This window comes from Bos taurus, chromosome 2 (assembly GCF_002263795.3).
Source record: "Bos taurus isolate L1 Dominette 01449 registration number 42190680 breed Hereford chromosome 2, ARS-UCD2.0, whole genome shotgun sequence".
Classification (NCBI taxonomy): domain Eukaryota; kingdom Metazoa; phylum Chordata; class Mammalia; order Artiodactyla; family Bovidae; genus Bos; species Bos taurus.
In genome coordinates this window covers 121,284,212-121,306,082 of record NC_037329.1, presented here as the reverse complement: position 1 = coordinate 121,306,082, position 21,871 = coordinate 121,284,212, and the positions used below count along the sequence as shown (strand labels likewise).

Below are 21,871 nucleotides of genomic sequence, written 5' to 3'. Positions count from 1 at the left end.
CCGGGAACAAAGGGGGCGGAGACTCGTGATCCGGAAGTGGCGCCAAAGCCTCTTCCGGTTCTACTCACGTTGCTGCTTTCCTCGCGTCACCGCCGGGATGGTGAGTTCTTCTGTGTTAAAGGTGTTGCCGTGGGGGTCCGGGCTGGGGCAGGGGCCAATTCTGGGCGCTGACACTGCCGTCCTGTCCCCACAGAAGCCGATCTTGCTGCAGGGCCATGAGCGGTCCATTACTCAGATTAAGTACAACCGCGAGGGAGACCTCCTCTTCACGGTGGCCAAGGACCCTGTGAGCGTCGGCCGAAGGGCGGGCCCGCCGGGACCTTGCGGAGGGGGCCCGGGAGCGGGCGAGTTCATTCTCCCGGGGCGAAGGGTGGACAAGCTAGTTTTGCTGCGAGAAAAACCAAGGAGTGCCCCGTTCTGAGAAGTAGGGAAGAGATCATCCCGGGGTTTGGAGGGCGAGAGCATTACACCGATAGATGTGGGAAAGAACTCCATTGTTGATAGGAGGAGGGAGTAGCCAGGGAGAAGAAAACAAGGGGCCTGTGGAAAGGGAACAGGGACGTGGGTCATCTTGTTTATGGGGCGGAGAGGAGCTCATTCCGGAGAAGAACAAAACTATTCTACAAGGATAGGGGAACAGACCACCTGGAGAAGGGGGAAGTTGATCCTGGGGCGGCGAGAGATGAAGGCCTTAAAGAAGGTATCCCTGGTATCATTTCAGTCATCCCTCTTCCTGCCTCACTCACTGCAAACAGCCCCTCTGAGTACTGCGTTTTGAGGCACCTCCATATGGAGAAAGTTAACCCTAGTGGCTAAACGTGGGGGCTCTGAAACCAGACAGACCTGATTTGAATCCTGAGTCCTGCATTCACTAGCAGTGTGACTTTGAACATGCCATTTAACCATTATAAACTTTAAGTGCCCCTTTTTACAAACTATGGGTAGTAATAGTACCTCCTTCTTGGGGTTGTCTTTAGGATTAAGTGAGATTATTCAAATAAAGAGCTTACTTGAATAAAGAGTGTTTGAGTACCATATCAATGTTAGATGTTTACATTTTAAGTTCCTTAGACATTATTTTATTGGAGTCTCACAGCTACCCTTTGAAAAAGGCGTTATTGTCCCGGCCAGTTTACACATGGGGAAACTGAAGTTCAGAGGGGAAAAGCACACATTTTGAGATAATACAGTGAGATAGAAGCAGAGCAGGGACTGGAACCCAGGTTTCCCTCCTACCAACTGCTCCCGTTTGGACAGAACACCAAAACACTACTGTTTTGCTAGGCTGATACTCGACCTTTTATTCCTCAAAGGGTTTAGGAGTCTGGGGAAAAGGCTGGTATGATGGAGACTTTTTTGCAACCAGGAGAATCCAGGATTTGGTCTTTTAACCAGCAACCTGCTGTTCCTCAAGAGATGCGCAAGGGAGGGTAGAATCTGGCCTGGCTAGAAGCTTCTGGGGCAAAATAGGCCATGGCTCTGCCTGCGATGCCTATCATCCTGTCACATTGTCCTTGATCCTCCAGATTGTCAATGTATGGTACTCTGTGAATGGTGAGAGACTGGGCACCTACATGGGCCATACCGGAGCTGTGTGGTGTGTGGACGCGGACTGTATCCTTATCTTTGTTCTGAGTCTGTGCTCCCAGGGTCTGCCAGCCATGGAGAAGCTGCTGACCTGAAGCTGAGAGTTTGAGATGCTCTGGTGGGGTCAGGAGAATGATGCTATCTACCTCCTACTCCTTGGTCTGTTCACTAGTTCAGGGAACATTTAGGACAGGTTCCAGTTCTGAATGAGGAGGTTAGGATGAGAGAAGGAAGGCTCTCTGGTGCTGAATAGGGAGATGATTCACTTGGCCTTCCAAGAGGACAAGGACTCAGGTGAATTCTGTCATGCTTCTTAACACCCTCTTCAGGGGACACCAAGCATGTCCTCACTGGCTCAGCTGACAACAGCTGTCGTCTCTGGGACTGTGAAACAGGTAAGCCTGGATCCTTCTACACTTTTTCAGCAAACAGTGAGGACCTATAGTATACTTATTGAGGCCAACAGGTTCTGGGGAAATAGAGATAAATCCAGAGATGGTTCCCAGTCTAGGGAAAAAGAGACAAGAAAATAAGGAAGACAGAGGTGAAAAGAGGCACTCCAGTGAGATATAAGCCTTGTTAGAGGTAGCACAGTGCACTGTGAAAGCCAAGGGGGAGGCAACTGAAGGCTGAAGTGGGGATGGGATCAGCCTGGGAAGGTTTCCCAAAGTAAGTGTCATGTGAGGTGATCGCTGCGGCACACGCAAGAGTGAAAGCACAGCGAGTGTCGTCCAAGTCATCTGATCTGGCAGGAGCTCCTGCTGCCTGGGGGTGAAATAGACAGCAGTGGAGAGCTGAGGCGGCTGGGGCCAGAACAGGCCTTGAGTGTGAACTCGGGAACATGACTGCTCTGCAGGACTCGGCATGCTGTGGAGGGTCCTGAGCAGGGAAGAGCCTGTTTAGTTCTTTTTTTTTTAATTTTTGGCCACACCGTGGCAAGTGGGCAAGTGGGATCTTAGTTCCCTGACCAGGGATCGAACCCACACCCCCTGCATTGGAAGGCAGAGTCTTAACCACTGCTGGGGAAGTCCCCAAGCATGTTTAGCTTTGGCAAGCCCAGGTAGCAGTGGAGAACACTGCAGGAACAGACAGAAGACGGGAGCCTATTAAACCGCTCCATTTAGTAAATATTTTCTGGGTACCCAGATCTCTCCCAGGTCTTTGCTGGGCACTGGTGACATGCAGAGAAGTTAGAGGAGGTCTTTGCTGTGGAGAAGCACATTCTCCACAGAGGTGGAGACAGATAAAATGTAGTCCGTTGTGAGTGCCACAGTGGTGGGATGTCTGAGGAGGGACTGTGGAGAAGTTAAAAGACCTGAGCCAAAGCACAGCAGTGAGGGAAGAAGACAGGGCAGGGGGCTAGTCACCAGTGTAGGAGGAACAGTGCATTGTAATGATAGGCAGGGATAGAGGGCATCCTCCCGGGATCAGCAGGGGGCAGGGACTAACCGAGACTGCCTGTTCCCAGGGAAGCAGCTGGCCCTGCTCAAGACCAATTCAGCAGTCCGGACCTGTGGCTTTGACTTTGGGGGCAACATCATCATGTTCTCCACAGACAAGCAGATGGGCTACCAGTGCTTCGTGAGCTTCTTTGACCTGCGGGATCCAAGCCAGATCGGTGAGCCGGGGCTGGGGCACAGGACTGGGGTTGAGGTGAGGGGCGTGGCTCCAGAGCCCAGGGCCTGACATGTGCTGCCCCACACAGACAGCAATGAGCCCTACATGAGGATCCCTTGCAACGACTCCAAGATCACCAGTGCCGTTTGGGGACCTCTGGGAGAGTGCATCATCGCAGGCCACGAAGGTGGAGAGCTCAACCAGTATAGTGCCAAGGTAAGGTGGGTGAGGCCTACGCCCATCAGAATGATGCTCTGTGAGAGGCAGGATGAGCCTGGGGGTTAAGAGTGAGGGCCAGATTCACACAGACTTCACCATTTTCTAAGTATGTGATCTTCATCGTATTATATAACTTCACAGAGCCTGTTTATCTGTAAGATGTTTCAAGCATCAGATGACCTCAGGTGTTTGAAAAACTTGTCATAGAGTACTCAGGACATGTGACCAGTGATCACAATTAAGCGTGTCCCTGCCCCCACTGAGTGGCAGGTGCCATGCTAGACTCAGGACAAAGAAGGGAATCAGACATGGACCCTGCCCTCCGGGAGGCAGGCTGGCAAACAGTTAGCACATGGGTCAGGTTGTGAGCTGTGCCACTGTTGAGGGCTCAACCAAGTACAGAAAGTGCCGTCTGTCACAGAAGACGTGGCCTGTACATTAAGCTGTGAAGAATAAATGGAGCTTCAAGCCAGAAGAGAGAGTTGTTCCACAGACACAGGAGCAGAGTGTGTGGAGGCACAGAGTTAAGGGAGTAGGCAGATTCTTCAGGAATGGGAGTTTGGTCTCTCTGGAATGTGGTGTTGGGGAAGGGGGACCAGGACTAGATTGCGGATCCAGAGATAAGGGAGCTGTGATTTCCCCTTAGGCAGGAGGAAATCTTCAAATGGTTATGATGATCAGGTTTTCTCTTTTATTTTTTAAAATATTGATTGATTGATTTTATATTGGCTGTATCGGGTCTTAGTGGTGGCATCCCAGAGTGTATGAACTCTAGCTGTGCCTCTCCATGTGGGTCTTCATGTGGGATATTAGTTTTCCAACCAAGTATCAAAACCACATCCCCTGCATTATAAGATGGATTCCTAACCACTGGGCCACCAGAGAAGTCCCAGGTTTTTTCCTTTAGAAAGCTCTCACAGGCTAGATTGGAGAATGCATAAAAACTAGGAAGTAGTCACAGGGATGTGGGGTATCTGACAGGAGACATTCAGGGTGACCGATGAGAGGGAGGGTTACCGAAAGGGTGAAGTCTCAGATTTCTGTCTCAGATTTCTGATGTGGGTTTCTGGGGAATGCTGGGATGTAATATCGTAAAGTTTGGTCAGTCACTCAACAAGCACTGGCTGTGGTCCACTAAAGTACCAGGCCTACCTGCAGGAAGGAACGGGAACCAAGGTCAAGGCCATAAACAGTGCTTGATGCTAGCCAACGGTGGAGCTGATCTGTGCCCTCAGGTAGGCCTGACTGCAAAACTGGTGCTTCTTCCCCAAAATGGAGGCACCAGATGCCTCCCTACCATGTGTCCACGGAGGAGACAAAGATACAGTCTTCCCTGACAGTAGGTGAAAGGAACTCAGGGAAGGAGATGGCAGTCTTCTGAGGGTCTGTGTGAGGCCCAGTGCTTGAGGCCGTTCAGTCATCTTCACAAATGTTTGCAGCATGCATGCCAGGCGCCCATCACTCACATTCAGGTAAGACCCAGTCCCGGTGTCCTTGAGTCAGGAAGACCCGCTGGAGGAGGAAATGGCAGCCCACTCTGGAATTCTTGCCTGGAAGATCCCATGGACATAGCAGCCTTGGGTTTTGCAGTCCACGGGGTCACGAGGAGTCGGACATGACTGAGCACGCACACACAGTGTCCTTACAGGATCCTGGGGACTTGTTTGTTTGTTACTACTCCTAACCATTGGACCACCAGGGAGTTACTCCTAGGGGCTTTTAATAATCTTGTTTTCTAAATAGAGAAATCGAGGTACAGAGAAGTTTTTTTTTTTTTTTTTTAATTTGGCCATGCTGCAAGGCTTGCAAGATCCTAGTTCCCCATTTAGGGACTGAATCCAGGCCCTCAGTAGTAAAAGCACTGAGTTGTAACCACTGGACCACCAGGGAACTCCCATAGAAAAGTACGTTTAAGGGCAGATTCTAAACTCTGTCCTACATAGTCTGGCAGGTTCTGTAAGTGGGAAGGGAAATCAGATGAAAGAGCCCTTTGAGAAGACCTGAAAAAAGGCTGGATGAGCATCGGTCCTCATGAACTGTGACCAAGACCCTGCGAGGGAAGGAGATTCCATTGGGTTCTGCCTTTTACTGGTTTTGAGCTCTCCAAGTCACACCACCTATCTGAACCATAGTTTCCTTTTAAAATTGTGGTAAAATATTCACTTCATAGGATTGTTGTGGGGATTAAAAAAAAAATGTGTTGTTACCTGCTTAGCACAATGCTTGGCAAACAGTGTTGCTGCTGCTGCTGTTATTCAGTCACTAAGTTGTGTCCGTTTCTTGGCAAACCTGGCAGCATGCCAGGCTCCTCTGTCCTCCACTGTCTTCCAGAGTTTGCTCAGATTCATGTCCATGGAGTCAGTGAGGCTGTCTAACCATCTCATCCTCTGCTTCTGGCAAATAGTAGCCACTCAGTATTTTTTGGAAGAAGGATTAAATGGAACTGCTCTACTGTTACATAATGATTAATTAATAGGTGTCACCATAAGTGTCTGTTTTCCTAGGTGGACTAGCAGTGTTCATGAAACCTGCACACACGGGCTAGATTGGGCTTGGGAGTGGGAGTAAATGTTGATTCAGGGGATACTAAGGCAGGCCCGACCTGACCTCCCCTCTCCTTCATGGGACGAGAAAGGGTCCAGAATCCTGGCTGAGCCTGGGGTATTGGGAATGGAGTGATCAGAGCCTCCCTCTTCTGTCCGCAGTCTGGGGAGGTTCTGGTGAATGTTAAGGAGCACTCCCGGCAGATCAATGACATCCAGTTATCCAGGGATATGACCATGTTCGTCACTGCATCCAAGGACAACACTGCCAAGGTGAGCCTGGGCAAGGAGTCTGGCGGGCCTGCTCCCACCCTCCCGCAGGGCTCTCAGCTTCCCCCAAGAAGACTCCTTTTACAGACATCTCCCTGGCCTTCTGTCTCTAGCTCTTCGACTCCACAACCCTTGAACACCAGAAGACTTTCAGGACAGAACGACCTGTCAACTCAGCTGCCCTCTCTCCCAACTACGATCATGTAAGGAAACCCACCCGAGTTTCCTGCTAAAGACTCAGAATGTTTCCAGGATCTAGTTTGTCTAGCAATTAAGAAAAGAGCTTTGGGGGAAAATAGTGTCAGGCAGAGAGGAGATCTCAGAGCAGGAACAAGGGTGAATGATGGGAAAGCCCCGGGGGCAGGGCAGGAGGTGGCTGAGGGATGTTTGTTCCTTACCCTTAATATCTTCCCAGTCTGATGTAGGAGATACTAAAGGCTTATAGGGTTGGGGGAAGAAACGGAAAATGGACTTGCCTGCTTTTTGGGCCCATCTAGAGTTTCTTCCCTTCAGGTGGTGCTGGGCGGTGGTCAGGAAGCCATGGATGTAACCACCACCTCCACCAGGATTGGGAAGTTCGAGGCCAGGTAAAGGGGGAAGGAGCGCTTCCAAACAGAAACATCATGAAGTGTCTCTCACAATGGCCAGAAACCGGATAATGGAGGAAACTTTGCTTAATTCACTGGCTGCTAGGGAGTGCAACCAGATTGGGGGCCCTCCTGTGACAAGTGTCTGATACAGCACTTAAGGGCATGAACTCTTGGGCTCACTCTGAAGCCCTGCACATCACTGGAGTTGTCTGTGCCCAATCACCCTTGATTGTATAATGGGCAGAGTGATATTATACTTACCTCATAAGACTATGCAGATTAAATAAGGTAATAGTTGTGAAGCTTTTAAGAGCACTGCCCAGCACATAGCAAGGAAGACATTTGGGTCCAATCTTCTCCCAACTTCATCTTGTTTTGTTCTCATTCATTTCCCCCTTATCCCAGTTTCCCTGCTTTATAGTTTTGTTTGGGGAATGGTTCCCGTTGATGTGTTTCGGTAGGAGATGGGGACCGAATGAACTGTTGCTTCCCACCCTGCTCTTTCCTCCAGGTTCTTCCACTTGGCCTTTGAAGAAGAGTTTGGAAGAGTCAAGGGTCACTTCGGACCTATCAACAGTGTTGCCTTCCATCCTGATGGCAAGAGGTAGGGCCTGGTGAAGGGGGCTGAGCCAGCCCTGGTTTGCCCACCTCTGCTCCTTTCCCACGTCCTGTCCCCCAGGCCTGCTTCCCAAAGGGCAGGCCTCTGACTGGGCCCTGGCTGTCTCTTCCAGCTACAGCAGTGGCGGCGAAGATGGTTACGTCCGCATCCACTACTTCGACCCACAGTACTTTGAATTTGAGTTTGAAGCTTAATAAGCCAGACCTCTGGGAATTCCCTGTCGGTTCCGTGGTCAGGAGGCTGCACTTCCACTACAGGGGCACGGGTGATCTGCAAGCCTCACCATGCGGCCATACACACACAAAGAAGCCGGATCTCCATCTGAGCCAGGGTCACAGAAGCTTTTGGACTCTATGAAATAAACTAGTTTGGAAATAAATGGTTTCTGGTCAGATATTTGATCATTTTCCCTTCTCAGTGACACCCCAGCCAGCTGATACCAATCATGGATGCTTTTATTATTTGGACCTTCCAACTATACTTGGACACTTAACACGTGGATCCGGGCTGGGTTGTAGGCACTCTCCCAAGATCCAGAGGTGCTGAGGGGCCTGGAGAGGTTCCAGGAACATCTCAACCACCATCTGAGGACCAGTACTTAGGGTCCAGGCTCAGAAGCTGAATCTGTTGGCTGAGAGCCTTCTGTCTTCTCCTGATCTGTCACTATTTGCCACACTTTCTCCCACGCTACCTCTGAAGGCTCAGGCGGACGGGTCCCGCGCAGAAACAGGCCTGAGGAAGAGGAGGACGGGTAAGGAAGCTGACCAGAGGCGAGAACTACCCCAGGGAGGAGGAGGAGGGTCACCTTGCCACAGTCGCAGGCTCTGGGGCTCCGCCGAGGGCCAGATAGCCAGGGGGTTGGGGACGTAGAGCGGGTTCCGGAGCTTTCGTTGCTCTTTTGGCTGACTGAGCCCAGACCACAGGGAGTGTGTTCGAGTTCTCACTTCACACAGGCATCTGGAGGGAGTGAGACCATAAGCTTCCAGACTTTGCTGTGTACTCTAGGATTCTGGGTGGGGGCTCCAGTTAGTAGGGTGACAGCTCCCCCAGGGCAGTGATAACACCTCCTGCAAATGTTACTGGGAGTCAGATCCTGAACTACGATAACGCAGGAACAAGGCAAAGTCCTAGTTCTTAAGGAGTTCTGCTTATCTTTGCCTGAAAGGATCATGGAAGGCTAATTAAGAATGTGCCATTTGAGGGATTTCCCTTGCGGTCCAGTGGTTAAGAATCTGCCTTTCAATGCTGGGGATGTGGGATCAGTTCCTGGTGAGGGAACTAAGATCCTACGTGCTACAGAGCAACTAAGCCTGGGCACTGCGACTGCTGAGCCCGTGTGCCACAACCAGAGTGCACTGCAAGCAAATGCTGAGCCCGTGTGCCACAACCAGTGTGCACCACAAGCAAAAGGTCCCCGTGACGCAGCCAAGATCCCACATCCTGCAACCAAGACCTGACGCAGCCCAATAAATAGTGAAACATGTTTTTAAAAGAGTGTGCCATTTTAGCTGGGTCTAGCAGCAATTCTTTCTTTCACTTTCTAGCAGCAATTCACCAGGTATGCAAAAACATGGAAATACAGGAGCAAAAGCAAGGAAGCGGGAAAGGGCTCAGTGTAAATACTCATAGGTCTAGACTGATGAGTTTAAAAGAGAAAAAGGATGAAAGTGAAGATACTATAAGCAGTGAGGAAGCTATTCCAATGGTCTACAGGGAAAGGAAAGTCTGGATTAGGGAAGTAGAAGGGGCCTTGGATGGGAAAGGACTAAGAAAAGAAATTGTTAGAAGAAAAGCTGAATATGAAGGAGGGGGAGAGGTAAAAAGTTTAACCTGGATAAGCAGAGCTAGTGAAAGCAACAGGACGAGGAGGCCACTGGAAAAGCAAAGATCACTAAATATACGATCGCCTTCGTGGAGAGGAGTGAACCCTCCCTCCCCTTGTCTCAGTCTGATGAAAGAAAGACGGCCAATGGGAGCAACAAGTCAACCAAATGATGAAAGTAGCTACCACTTGTGTGCCCACTGTGCCAGGCACAGTGTTAGGCACTTGCTATGGCTCAGAGGTTAAAGCGTCTGCCTGGAATGCAGGAGACCCGGGTTTGATCCCTGGGTAGGGAAGATCCCCTGGAGAAGGAAATGGCAACCCACTCCAGTACTCTTGCCTGGAGAATCCCATGGAGGGAGGAGCCTGGTAGGCTACAGTCCATGGGGTCGCAAATAGTCAGACACGACTGAGCAACTTCACTTTATGCTTTAACTCAGCTAATCCTCTCACCCACACATAGCCCACCTCTAGATCATGGTGACTATTATGATCACCTCCTTGCTACTGATGAAACAGACTCAGGGTTGCTTTTGATCACTCATCAGGTGAATGGTGAGCCAGAATTTGAGCCCAACAATTTGACTCAGCTTTCAACCTCCAATCTATTGCTTCACTAGAATCAACCCTGCAAAGTGGTAGAGAGCCCCAGAAATGATTTTGGCAGCAATTTCCCCCTTCAGTCCTTGTTTTTAAGCTAGGAGTGCATGGTTCTTGGCTGTGGACAGGGTAGGAGGTCTGAAGAACTGACTGTGGACCCACTCGTTTCTAGCTTTGCAGAAGTTAGGGGAACGTGTGAGATCCGGAGGCAGGAGAGGAGAGGACACACGGTTTTCTACAAGAGAAACTCAAAAGAGAAAGATACCTTCTTTTCTGGAAGGGAGGGAGGAGGGGCAGTCGTAGTTCCCTGAACTGGTTCCCTGAACCCAGCCCCCAGCAGTGAAAGCGCTGAGTCCTAACCACTGGACCACCAAGGAGTTCCCAAAGATGTCTTCTAAGGAAGTAGGTACCCGCCCCGCCCCTGTCTTGTGCCTGCCCTCTGGCCCACCTGGACACCCCCTTAGCTCACCTCTCCTTTTCATTGTTGCACAGGAAGGTGCCAAAAGGGGAGGCATAGGCGTGATCAAACAGCGCCAATAGCATCCCCTCCCCAAACTCCAGCGACAGCGGGAACTGGCGGCCCAGCTGCCACACGCAGTCCAGAAATAGGAGAAAGGTGGGGGCCTCGTGTTTGGGGCGGGCGTGGGAGAAGGCTGAGTGAGCACAGCGCAGCTGGAAGGGGTGGCCAGCCTGGGGAAGGGCAGAGCGATGGGCATGAGGACGTGGGGTTTCTGGATAGAGGAGGGTAGTGCTGGGCTGGGCGGCCACTCACCTGGACCCACTCTCTCTCTATTAGTTCCTGGAATCCAGCCATGGTTCGGCTCAAGGGGTCTAGGATGAGTTGGGCCAGTGAAGTGATGAGCAGGGTGCTGTCCGTGCCTTCAGCGCCATGTACCAGGATGCAGGCCCCTTCCCTGAGGGCCCAGGGCTCATCAACAGTGGCCTGTTCTTCCCTGCCTGGAGTGGCCAGGTCAGGAATAGAATGGGCCCATTTGAAGGCTACCTTTGCTTGCTTACTGAGACATGGCTTTGCATCCAGGCATGGAGAGCCCTGCCCACCCTGCCCTGTTCCCTGTCTTGTAGGGTGGGGGTCTTACTGTTCCATGCTCTGGGCTGCTAGGCAGGCGGTGCTCAGAGTCTCCTTCACATGTGACAGCCAGCGGCAGCTCTCTAGTCGATTAAGCCAGCGGTCCATGCTCTGCTCCAGGTCCCCGCAGGCCTCCACCAGGCGCACGAAGCTCTCCTGTAGGGGCCGCCCCCTGCACAAGCAAGAGTCTGGTCATTGTTCCTCCAGCCTAAAGCTCTGGTGAGCACAACAGCCTCAGAACAAGGGCTCCAGGCCAATGAGGGAGACACAGAGCCCTAAGAGGAGCCCATCTGACAAGAGGGACACAAGACCCTTTGGAGAGCCCACCTAATCTGATGCAAGTGACTCCCTAATCTTGAGGATTCCCCAATCTGCTGGAGGAGACCCAAGACTCTTTGGGGAAACCTAGTCTGTTGGAGAGGCATAGCATAGCCTCCTGGAGAAACAGAATGCTCTGTTGTTTTTTAGTCGTTAAGTTATGTCCGATTCTTTGTGACCCCAAGCAGCATGCCAGGCCTCCCTGTCCCTCACTATCTCCCAGAGTTTGCCCAAGTTCATGTCCATTGAGTCAGTGATGATATCCAACCATTTCATCCGCTGTGCTTCCCTCTTCTCTTTCGTGGATCACAGCCTTGTCGTGGCGAAGGGGCTTATGTAACTCAATGAAGCTATGAGCCATGCCATGCCATGCAGGGCCACCCAAGACCAACGGGTCATAGTGGAGAGTTCTGACAAAACATGGTCCACTGGAGGAGGGACTGGCAAACCGCTCCAGTGTTCTTGCTGCGAGAATCCCATGAACAGTATAAAAAGGCAAAAAGATAAGACATTGAAAGTTGAGCCTCCCAGGTTGGAAGGTGTCCAATATGCTCCTGGGGGAGAACGGAGGGCAATTACTAATAGCTCCAGAAAGAATGCCCTGGAAACTCCCAATTTGATGAAGGTGTCACAGTTCCCTTGATGTACCCCAGCCCAATGGGAGCTACACAGTACTCCCTTGGGAGAACCAGCCTGACAAGAGGTATAGAATACTCTTCAGATTCTGGAATCTTCCCAGGAACTGTTCTGTTCTAGATCACCAGGAACCTTCTGCCAGAAAATCTAATTGGTACTTTTTTCAGGCTTATTTAAAAGCCTTCAATGACTCCCCATTGCCTCTAGGATAAAATCTAAGCCCATTATCATGGTACTCAAGACCCTTGCTCTGGCCCGGGTCGCCCCTTTAGCCTCCCTACCTCCACCTCAGAGTCCATACTCCCAACACACTGTGCTGTGTATGCAAAGTTGCTCAGTCGTGTCCAACTCTTTGTGACCCCGTGGACTGTAGCCCACCAGGCTCCTTTGTCCATAGGATTCTCCAGGATACGGGAGTGGGTTGCCATGCTCTCCTCCAGGGGACCTTCCCCAACCCAGGGATCGAATCCACATCCCACCTGAGTCCAAAACGGGGCAATTGACTAGGCTGCCTGCTGCTACACACCTGGAGGGCCTTCCACCTGGACTGTCCTCCTCCCACCCTCTGGCTTACCCCTGCTGTGTTTCGGATCTCACTAAAGCACCCTATTCTCAGGGAAGCTTTCTTAGGATGACCTGTTCTAAGAGGGGAGTGCTGCCGCTTATCACACTGAACTCTAATTGCCTGTTTACTGCTAATCTGCCAGCCATGTCTGGGCTGGCCACCATCTCAGCCTCTCTGCTGGGTCAATGTCGGTCAAATAAATGAATAAACAGTTTTGTATTCTGGATAGGGGAGCAGTCCACTCTCCTCAAAGTACAAAAGTCCCTCAGGACCTCCTCTTGGTACTACCAGCACCTGGAGACAGTGGGAACAGATAACAACTGTGGGTACAGCCCTCAGGGCAGAGCTGGGACCAGGGCAGAGAGAGAGAGTGTGTGTGTGTGTGTGTGTGTGTATGATGAAGTTGTTCCTGGAAGACAAATTTCAGTTTAATGTAAAGGAGAGATTTCTCTTTCGAGGCAAAGTTGGGATGCCTAGAGAGGAAAGAGCTTTGTCAGTGGGTGCCTGCAAGTGGCCATGCCCACCTGGCAGGATGGCTACCAGGAAAGATCAAACAGTCCTGGAAGTTCCTAGAAGACGCCAGTCCCCCACCCCCATCCATAAAGAGTCCTAGAGGAAAGAACCTTAGGAGGGCATGAGAAAGCCCCTTACCTCTCCAGGGGCCGGTGCAGTCGTTTCCAGCCAGGGTAGGCAGCCTTGGCCTCGGTGCCCCCGCCAGTCATGCGGGCCTGTTTGGCGGCCTGGGGCGAGCGCGTGTCCACGATGAAGCCCCGGGCCCCGGGCCGAGCCCCCGCCAGCACAGCTCTCAGGAGCTCCTCGTCCTCAGAGCAACGCCGCTTCTGGGGCCCAGTCAGGGGCTGACCGGCACGTAGCAGCACCTGCAGACAGGGATCCAGCTCCAGAAACTGTACCCACCCAGGCCTGGTTCAGGAACTTCGCTCAGGGCATCCCTTAGGCCTGGTGTCCACACTGGAGCGCATCTAGAGCTGGCTGGGGCAGGCTAGATGGAGCTCAGGAACCCTACGGGCTTCGAATCGGGTCTCGGTGGGTTGTGGCAAGAGCGGGAAGGGACCCGAGAGTAGGCCGTGGGCGAGTCACGGGTGGACAAAAGAAGAGGAGGTTTCGGGGAGGGGGCCAGACCAGCCGGAGGCGGAGCCAGAGGCAGGGGAGACTCCAAAACTGCGGAGAAGGGCGGGGTCAGCACCGGTGAAGGCACGATAAGCCGAGGGGGCGGGGCCATGTTACGGCCAGGACCGCAGAAGAGCGGGCCAGTGCAGAGTGGAGCCAAAAAGGGAGACAGAGGGTCCTAGCGGCGGGGTCTGGGAAGGGGCGGGGCTCACGGTTCCGCTGGGAGCGTGGTAGTAGCTGAGCACAGGGAAGCGGCCTCCCTGGCGGAAGCGGGCGCTACGCGCCACGGCACTGTCGTCCACGGCGCGAGGCACGATCACGGCGCGGGGGTAACTGGGGCACAAGCTGAAGTCCTCGTTCGCCTCGCTCAGCCGCCACGCGTTGGTCTGCGGCGCAGGGACGAGTGAAGACCCGGTCTATGGCACCCGATGCGTGACCGGTCCCCGCGCCCCTTCCAGACCTGGCTCTCCCACATCCCCAGCCCCGCACGACCGCGCCCACCTCACGAGCTACTCGCTTGTAGTAGCATTCGGGAGGGTGGAAGTGCCAGGCGTCGCCTAACCTCAAACCTTTGGGACGGTAGAAGAACGGAAAGGAGGTGATGACCGATTCCAGGGAGGACAGCGCCTGGGGAAGGAAGTCAAGGGATCTGGAAAAGATCGGAATCCAGTCCGCAGTTCCGCAGCTCCTGCCTCTCCACGCATTCCAGACCACCCTGCATCCCCTTTTGCTCCGGGACAAACCCGGATCCTGAGCCCCCTAGAGAAGTAAACCCTGCTGACTCCTCCCGTTACGGGATAGGGCAACTTAAGTGCCTCCATTGCATCCTTGGCATACCTCGATGGAGCGGGCAATGTCCAGCGTCGCCTCCACGCCCTCTATGTCCAGCTGCAACACTCGCAGGTCCTTACAGCGCAGCGTGATAGTGCCCGAGTCACCCGCGACCCTGGAATGCACAACCTTTAGGTTTAATGTCCACTGACCCCCACCAGGGGGAGAAGAAATGAGTTTCTTAAGATTGTACGTTATGCAGCGGGGCACCAGCTCCAACTGCGCTAGCCCTTTCCCCTCTCCCTGCCGAGCCACGCGCTCCCCGACTACGGGGACGCCCCCGCCACGTCTCACCGCTTCTCGATGGAGTCAACGTTACGCAACAGCAGCAGCCACAGGTCTGGAGTCGCCTGGGGCCCTGGCGACAGCAGCAGGTGGTGGCCGGTGATGCAAAGCGTGCCACGCAGTGGGGGCTCCTCCGGACCCCGCAGGAGCTCGGCTTGGGCCTGGCCGGTGCGGATCATCTCCGCGAACTCCATTCCTCCAGCGGCGGGCCTGACGCCCGGCAGGGATTGACTCCGAGCGTCAGGCGGGGTGAGCGCGGGCTCCGAAAGGGACAGGAACTGGCTGGGCAGCTGGCGACGCCGGCAGGACAGCTGTTAAGGAGGCCCCTTGGAGGAAGAGATCTCACAGTTTCACAGGAATCCCCCCACCCCCACCCCATTGCTAGCACTTCTTACTGAGGACCCCGGGACTAGAATCTGTTAGGGAAACCTCAATTTCAGCATCTGTGAAGTGGGGGAGAAAAATCTTGCTAAAGTCCTTTAAGACCTCGTGGGTCGCAGGAGGCATTAAAAAAAAAGTCTCTAAGGTGCTGGCACTCCCACCGATTTAAAAAACAAACAAAAATACCCGTCTTTTCTCCTGTACCCTGGTGGGAGGGGTGGAAAGGGTGAGTGAGAAACTAGGAAGTGTCTGCATCCTGTCCTACAGCTGAGGCTGGGTGGGGAAATCCCTGGGTCCACCTTAAATGCAAGCAGCTGTGTAGCTGGCACCCCTCCCCCACCACAGCTGGCAGTCCCTGCCTGAGGGCGCCCTCTACGGGGGGCCACTTCTGGTATAGTTCTGCCCTCTGGAGCCCCATCCCTCCTCTCCATCCTTTGACCAAAGGGGAATTGCCTATACACTGAGCTGGGCCCTAGGGACCCAAGGGTGGCTGAGGAGGGTTTCCTTCACAGGGTTTTCAGTCTGGCAAGAGACACACTTAAGCTGGTAAATTACAAGAGTTTAAATCTATTTACTGGAGGACCCATCCATCCAGATATTCTTTTATTTCTTAAACAATGATGCCTATAATGTGTTAAGTGATAATCACTAAGAAAAATAAAAGGTACTCCTGCCTTTAAAGAGCCTTCTGGTCTACAAGGTTCCAGGCTTTTGTGTGTGTGCAAAACCCTTCTTTCAAATAATGAAATCGTAAGTGGATTCCCCCCATACACACATACATAATATACACACAAAGTTGGAACTGCTCTATAAAAGGAACTAGATATAAAAGAGTATAAACTGTAATATTCCAGACCAGGAGCATCAGCTGGGATGGGAATTCGTTAAAAATGCAAATTATAGGCCCTACCCCAAACATACTGAATCTGAATCTCTGGGAATGGGGCAGTCTATTTTAATAAGTTTCCAGGGGATTGGGATCTATGTTAAAGACGGAGAAACACTGGAAAGTATACAAAAAGGCAAAACTAATCCAGGCTGTCAAAAATTAGGGCAGTATTACTGAAACTGGGCTCCCCAGAAACCAAGTTCCCTTACTGAGTTTATGATTAATCACTCTATTCAAAACATTTTTATCTTTTTTATCCCCTCTGTCTAGTCAAAGCTTTGGTTTTTTCAGTAGTCATGAATGGATGTGAGAGTTGGACTATAAAGAAAGCTGAGCACTGAAGAATTGATGCTTTTGAACTGTAGTGTTGGAGGAGACTCTTGAGAGTCCCTTGGACTGCAAGGAGATCCAACCAGTCCAGCCTAAAGGAAATCAGTCCTGAATATTCATTGGAAGGACTGATGCTGAAGCTGAAACTCCAATACTTTGGCCACCTGATGCGAAGAACTGTAAATTCTTGGCTGTAAAACTGTAAAGACCCTGATGCTGGGAATGATTGAAGGTGGGAGGAGAAGGGGAAGACAGGATAAGATAGTTGGATGGCATCGCAGACTCAATGGACATGAGTTTGAGTAAACTCCAGGAGTTGGTGATGGACAGGGGAGCCTGGTGTGCTGCAGTCCATGGGGTTGCAAAGAGACAAGACTGAGCGACTGAACTGAACTGAACTGAACTGACTTCAATTCTGTGCTAGATGAACACTAATCAACAAGAGTCGGAAAACTCCCTGGTGGTCCAGTGGTTAAGACCCTGGTTGGGGAACTAAGATCCCCCATGCCTTGTGCCTAGGCTGAAAACCAACCAAACAAAAAAACCCCACAGAGTCAGATGTCTAAAATTGCTATTGTCCATAATATCATTAATGTACTGAAATTGCTATCCTAGGTATCATCATTAACATACAAATTCAAGCTGTTTCTCTAGGACAAGATGAGGTAACAACTCATCAGCCCCCAGCCATGGGCCACCTGGCCAGATAATCATAAACCAGAAACATTTCTGTATGCAGGTCAGGAAGCAACAGTTAGAACTGGACATGGAACAACAGACTGGTTCCAAATAGGAAAAGGAGTACGCCAAGGCTGTATAATTGTCACCCTGCTTATTTAACTTATATGCAGAGTACATCATGAGCAATGCTGGGCTGGAAGAAGCACAACCTGGAATCAAGATTGCCGGGAGAAATATCAATTATCTCAGATATGCAGATGACACCACCGTTATGGCAGAAAGTGAAGAACTAAAGAGCCTCTTGATGAAAGTGAAAGAGGAGAGTGAAAAGGTTGGCTTAAAACTCAACATTCAGAAAACTAAGATCATGGCATCCGGTCCATCATTTCATGGCAAATAGATGGGGAAACAGTAGAAACAGTGACTGACTTTATTTCTGGGGGCTCTAAAGTCACTGCAGATGGTGACTGCAGCCATGAAATTAAAAGACACTTGCTCCTTGGAAGGAAAGTTATGACCAACCTAGATAGCATATTAAAAAGCAGAGACATTACTTTGTCAACAAAGATCTGTCTAGTCAAAGCTATGGTTTTTCCAGTGGTCATGTATGGATGTGAGAGTTGGACTATAAAGAAAGCTGAGCACTGAAGAATTGATACTTTTGAACTTCAGTGTTGGAGAAGACTCTTGAGAGTCCCTTGGACTGCAAGGAGATCCAACCAGTCCATCCTAAAGGAGATCAGTCCTGTGGGTTCATTGGAGGGACTAATGTTGAAGCTGAAACTCCAATACTCTGGCCACATGATGCGGAGAGCTGACTCATTTGAAAAGACTCTGATGCTGAGAAAGATTGAGGGCAGGAGGAGGAAGGGACAGCAAAGGATGAAACCGTTGGATGGCATCACCAACACAATGGACATGGGTTTGGGTGGACTCCGGGAGTTGGTGATGGACAGGAAGGCCTGGCGTGCTGCGGTTCATGGGGTCGGGGACTGAACTGAACTGAACTGAACTGAAGAGACATTCTGACTCTGAAACTACTATTAAGAAATGTCACAGAAAAAGAAAAAAGAAATGTCACAGAAACATCACAAGGTGATGATTAATCCCAGCCTCTTTGTTCTTCCCCTTTTTTTTTTCTTTTCTTTCTTTCTTTTGGCCATACTACGTGGCATGCGGAACTTCCCCAACCAGGGATTGAACCCGTGCCTACTGCGGTGGAAGTCTTAACCACTGGACCACTGGGGAAGTCCAGTTCTTCCCCTTTAAAAACAAAAAGCAAAAACCTAACACTCAAAGACCAAGTTGATGTGGATCTGAGACTTGTCTCTCACTCCCCTGCTTGGCCCCCCTGCAATAAACCCTTACTTTGCTGCAAACACCCTGTCAGAGTTCGGCTTTCTCAACTGTAGGTACATGAGCAAGCTGTGCTTGGTTACATTACCCTTAGGAGAGTTGGTCTAGACCAGCAGCACAAAGGAGCTTCCTGGGTGATGGTAATACTCCTTTGCTTGATCTGTTTACATCACTCTGATTCAGTTGGGGAGAATTCATCAAGCCATGTATTTACGACATGTAAATTTTTCTGGGTGTGTGTTATATTTCAACACAAAGTTTTAAAAAGGGAAATGCTCTGGTTGAAGCCCTGGGAGGGGCAGGGAGAGGAAGGTCGAGGAGCCCATCCACAGCTCTGCCCTTACCCCGAACACAGTCCTTGTGGGATCTCCAAGGGAATCTAAAGTTCCTTAGAATATAGCTTGAAATCACTGATCTGTCCCAACAGAGTCAGTGACTTGTCCAAGGTCCCACAGAGCCTGCACCTGAACCCAAGTCTCCTGACTCCCAAATTGAGGATCTGGACACTATTCCTTTGCTGAAGGGCCACAGTCATGAGTCAGGACTGGGGGCAGCTTGTCAGCCTCCTATCCCCTCCCCAATCCCTTAACTTGGGTCTTGGGAAGAGGGCCAAGACTCTAGTGTGGACGATGCTTTTCTTATCCTGGAGCAACTTCCTTTCTGGGAACTGGGTGTCTCCTTTTGGGCAAAGACAATAAATTTCATCCAAGGGGCCAGAGGCGCAGGGCTCCTCCTGCCCCCACCCGGATGGGCATCACGTGGCTCCTGGGATAGCAGTCCAGGAAAATCCCAGCCCTTGCACACTCAGCCTCCTACACCCATCTGCTTACCCTGACACACTCAAGCCTCCCTGACCCACCTTGAACATTCACCATCGCACACTCCCTGGCACATTTCTTTCACCCTCAGCTTCTCCCACCTCTTCCTGGGTAATACTGCCAGCCTTTCCCTAACCCCAGAGCTGCAGCCTTTCCCTGTCACTGCTCACCCCCTACCATGTCCCTGGGACCATTAAAATTCCAGGCAGTGGGTGAAGATGAGGAGGATGACGAAGCAGAGAGCTTGGACTCTGTGAAGGCACTGACGGCCAAGCTGCAGCTACAGACACGACGGCCATCATACCTGGAGTGGACAGCCCGGGTCCAGAGCCAGGCCTGGCACAGGGCCCAAGCCAGACCCAAGCCCGGGGGACCTGGGGCCATTTGCGGATTCGACTCAATGGACTCTGCCCTTGAGTGGCTCCGACGGGAGCTGGTAAGTCTGGTGGGGTGGGCAGCCTTGCAGAGGGCCTTGAGGGCAGTCCTCAGGGCCCAAAACCCTGGGTATGGTGAGGGGATGAGAATGACCCTGCCTCCAGCAACTGCCCTCTTCTGTGGCTTTGTCCCAGGGTTGAGGAGCCAGGAATGGACTTGTCCAGTGTTTTATTCAGGGAGCCTTACTGAAGAAGGAGTCCATCAGTCTACTGACCTTGTGCTCCTGTGGCTCAGAGGACAGAGTCCTGCCCTTGGGGGCCACCAGGGATAGCTGGGGAAGGCATGGCCTCCCAGTCTCCTCTGCAAATTGCTATACTCCAAAGATACAAAGGAGGCACTAACCACGCTGTCCCCAGAGGAGGCCAGTATTAACTAGGTGGCTCTGAATCTAATATGTGCAAATATAAAAATGTCAGCCTCCAGACTGGAGATTCCATCGATTTGATCTAAGATCAGGCCCCAGGTACCTGTACTTGTTTAGCTTGGTTTTAGAGCAAGATCTATGAGATGGGCTGTATAGAGCCGGGATATGAGGGGGTGGGAAGGACATAGCCAGGGCAAAGCCCCCGGGGTGTTGACCGGAAGGGAATGGAGGTTCAGCGGGCTCATGCCCCCTCTCGGCTGCAGCGGGAGATGCAGGCACAGGACCGGCAGCTGGCAGGGCAGCTGCTTAGGCTGCGGGCCCAGCTGCACCGGCTGAAGGTGGACCAAGTCTGTCACCTGCACCAAGAGCTGCTGAACGAGGCCGAGATGGAGCTGGAGATGGAGCCCGGGGCTGGCCTGGCCCTGGCCCCGCCACTGCGGCACCTGGGCCTCACGCGCATGAACATCAGTGCCCGGCGCTTCACCCTCTGCTAAGGGATCCCTGCGTGTCTCCTGCACCACCCGCTACCCATTCCCCAGCCCACCTGGGACGAAGGAAGAGAGGGGCGCCCCAGAAGAGCCAGCACCTGGAGAAGGGTCGGGGTAGAGTTGGGGAGATGCTCAGCGCTCTGGGAGCTTAAAGCTGCAGCATCCTGGGGCCCTGCTGCCCGGATGGGGGAAGAGGGTGGTTTGGAGGAAGGGGAGGAGTTCACAGACCCTCAGTCTCCTCAATAAATCTCTGCTTCCCATCAAGGTCTCTGCAGTCCTTTATTCAGGCCCGGGTTCACTGTCTCGCTGGTTGCTAGGGCCCCGGGTTCTACCTCAGGAGAGGAGGCTGGCCTTGAGGGTAGAGAAACCCTGATGGATACTCATCTCCCCCGCAGCTCCACTTCTATCTCTCTATCGCATCCAGATAAGGACTGGAAAAGAATTTAACCTAAATTCTAAATCACCCCTATGGAATGTGACTCAGATAAATGAGCAGCTGAAGAACGCAGGATCTTGTAGACCTGGGTTCAATGTCAACTGCAACATCGATTCTATCAGACCTGGAGGAGCTCTCTTAACCCCTGCATCTGTCTCTTTATCTTTACAATGGAAAATCCAACTCCACAAGTAGTTAGATACATTTTAAGTGAGATAATGTACAGTAAGTCCTCAATAAAATGTGCATTATTATCACTAGCCCCAGTCGTGTTCTTACTGTTGTCCTGGGGCCCAGAGATGGACTGTGAAGTGCTCAGGTTCATAGCAAGGGGAGCTGGGGCCTGCAGCTGGGACTCTGGGCTCTGTGTCATTCTGTAGGGCTGTTTTTTAGTTGTGTTTTTTCTTTTTTTTTTTTTCAAAAAAAACTTCATGTTTCTCAGCTTTTGTTTCTGTGTCACCCTCTTTGTCTGACTTTCCAACTCAGGCTTCCTCTTCCCCCCACCCATTTCCTGTCTCCCCCTTCTCTCCGCAGCAGCTGAAGGTGCATACAGCATCAGCTTCCACCTCACAAACCCCAACAATGCTCTGTGGGCTTCCCCTCCCCCAGCCTGCTGCCTCAGTACAGGCTCAGGCAGTGGCAACAGGTTTCTGTCTTCCGATGGGTGCGGTCAAGGCCCAGCTCTTGGGCCCGCGAGAGGCCACGTAGAGTTCCTCATAACACTGGTGACCTGGCCCTCAGCCTGGCTCCTGGGGAAAGGGAGATTGTTGGCCTGACCCTTGTGACAGGGTCCCTGCCTCCTGCCTGTCTGTCGCCTGCACCTGGGGCCTGGGCAGGAGTGTTTGTTCTGTCTCCCACCTGTTGCAGGAGGTGCTGTCAGGCCTTCGCCTCTGACGGGCTGTGGCCTTGTCTCTGCCTGAGTTAGAAGGATTGCCCTACTCTCCAACCATAATTAGGGGGTGTTGTCCTGCCCTCT

General features: G+C 51.9%; 3 protein-coding genes across 3 annotated transcripts; 2 read left to right on the top strand and 1 right to left on the bottom strand.

The window, feature by feature from the left end:
• Positions 1-63: 63 nt before the first annotated feature.
• EIF3I (eukaryotic translation initiation factor 3 subunit I) lies at positions 64-7,821 on the top strand. The gene is given in 11 exon segments (NM_001015628.1): positions 64-100; positions 194-286; positions 1,527-1,614; positions 1,917-1,982; positions 3,056-3,205; positions 3,293-3,420; positions 6,129-6,239; positions 6,350-6,439; positions 6,750-6,823; positions 7,338-7,430; positions 7,558-7,821. Coding segments are annotated over 11 exon segments (978 nt in total). The 5' UTR covers positions 64-97; the 3' UTR covers positions 7,640-7,821.
• A 61-nt stretch (positions 7,822-7,882) lies between these two features.
• On the bottom strand, positions 7,883-14,975 carry LOC521746 (myotubularin related protein 9-like). Its single transcript, NM_001046256.1, has 10 exons — positions 14,727-14,975; positions 14,439-14,547; positions 14,103-14,228; positions 13,814-13,987; positions 13,125-13,351; positions 10,965-11,126; positions 10,640-10,781; positions 10,337-10,557; positions 8,251-8,402; positions 7,883-8,177 (listed from the first exon to the last, which is right to left on the bottom strand). The coding sequence occupies exons 1-10, from the start codon at positions 14,909-14,911 to the stop codon at positions 8,044-8,046; spliced, it is 1,632 nt and encodes a 543-aa protein (NP_001039721.1). The 5' UTR covers positions 14,912-14,975; the 3' UTR covers positions 7,883-8,043.
• Positions 14,976-19,129: 4,154 nt separating this feature from the next.
• FAM167B (family with sequence similarity 167 member B) lies at positions 19,130-20,719 on the top strand. The gene is made up of 2 exons (NM_001101268.2): positions 19,130-19,608; positions 20,235-20,719. Exons 1-2 carry the CDS (start codon positions 19,351-19,353, stop codon positions 20,463-20,465), a joined length of 489 nt encoding a protein of 162 aa, NP_001094738.1. The 5' UTR covers positions 19,130-19,350; the 3' UTR covers positions 20,466-20,719.
• The last annotated feature ends 1,152 nt before the right edge of the window (positions 20,720-21,871 follow it).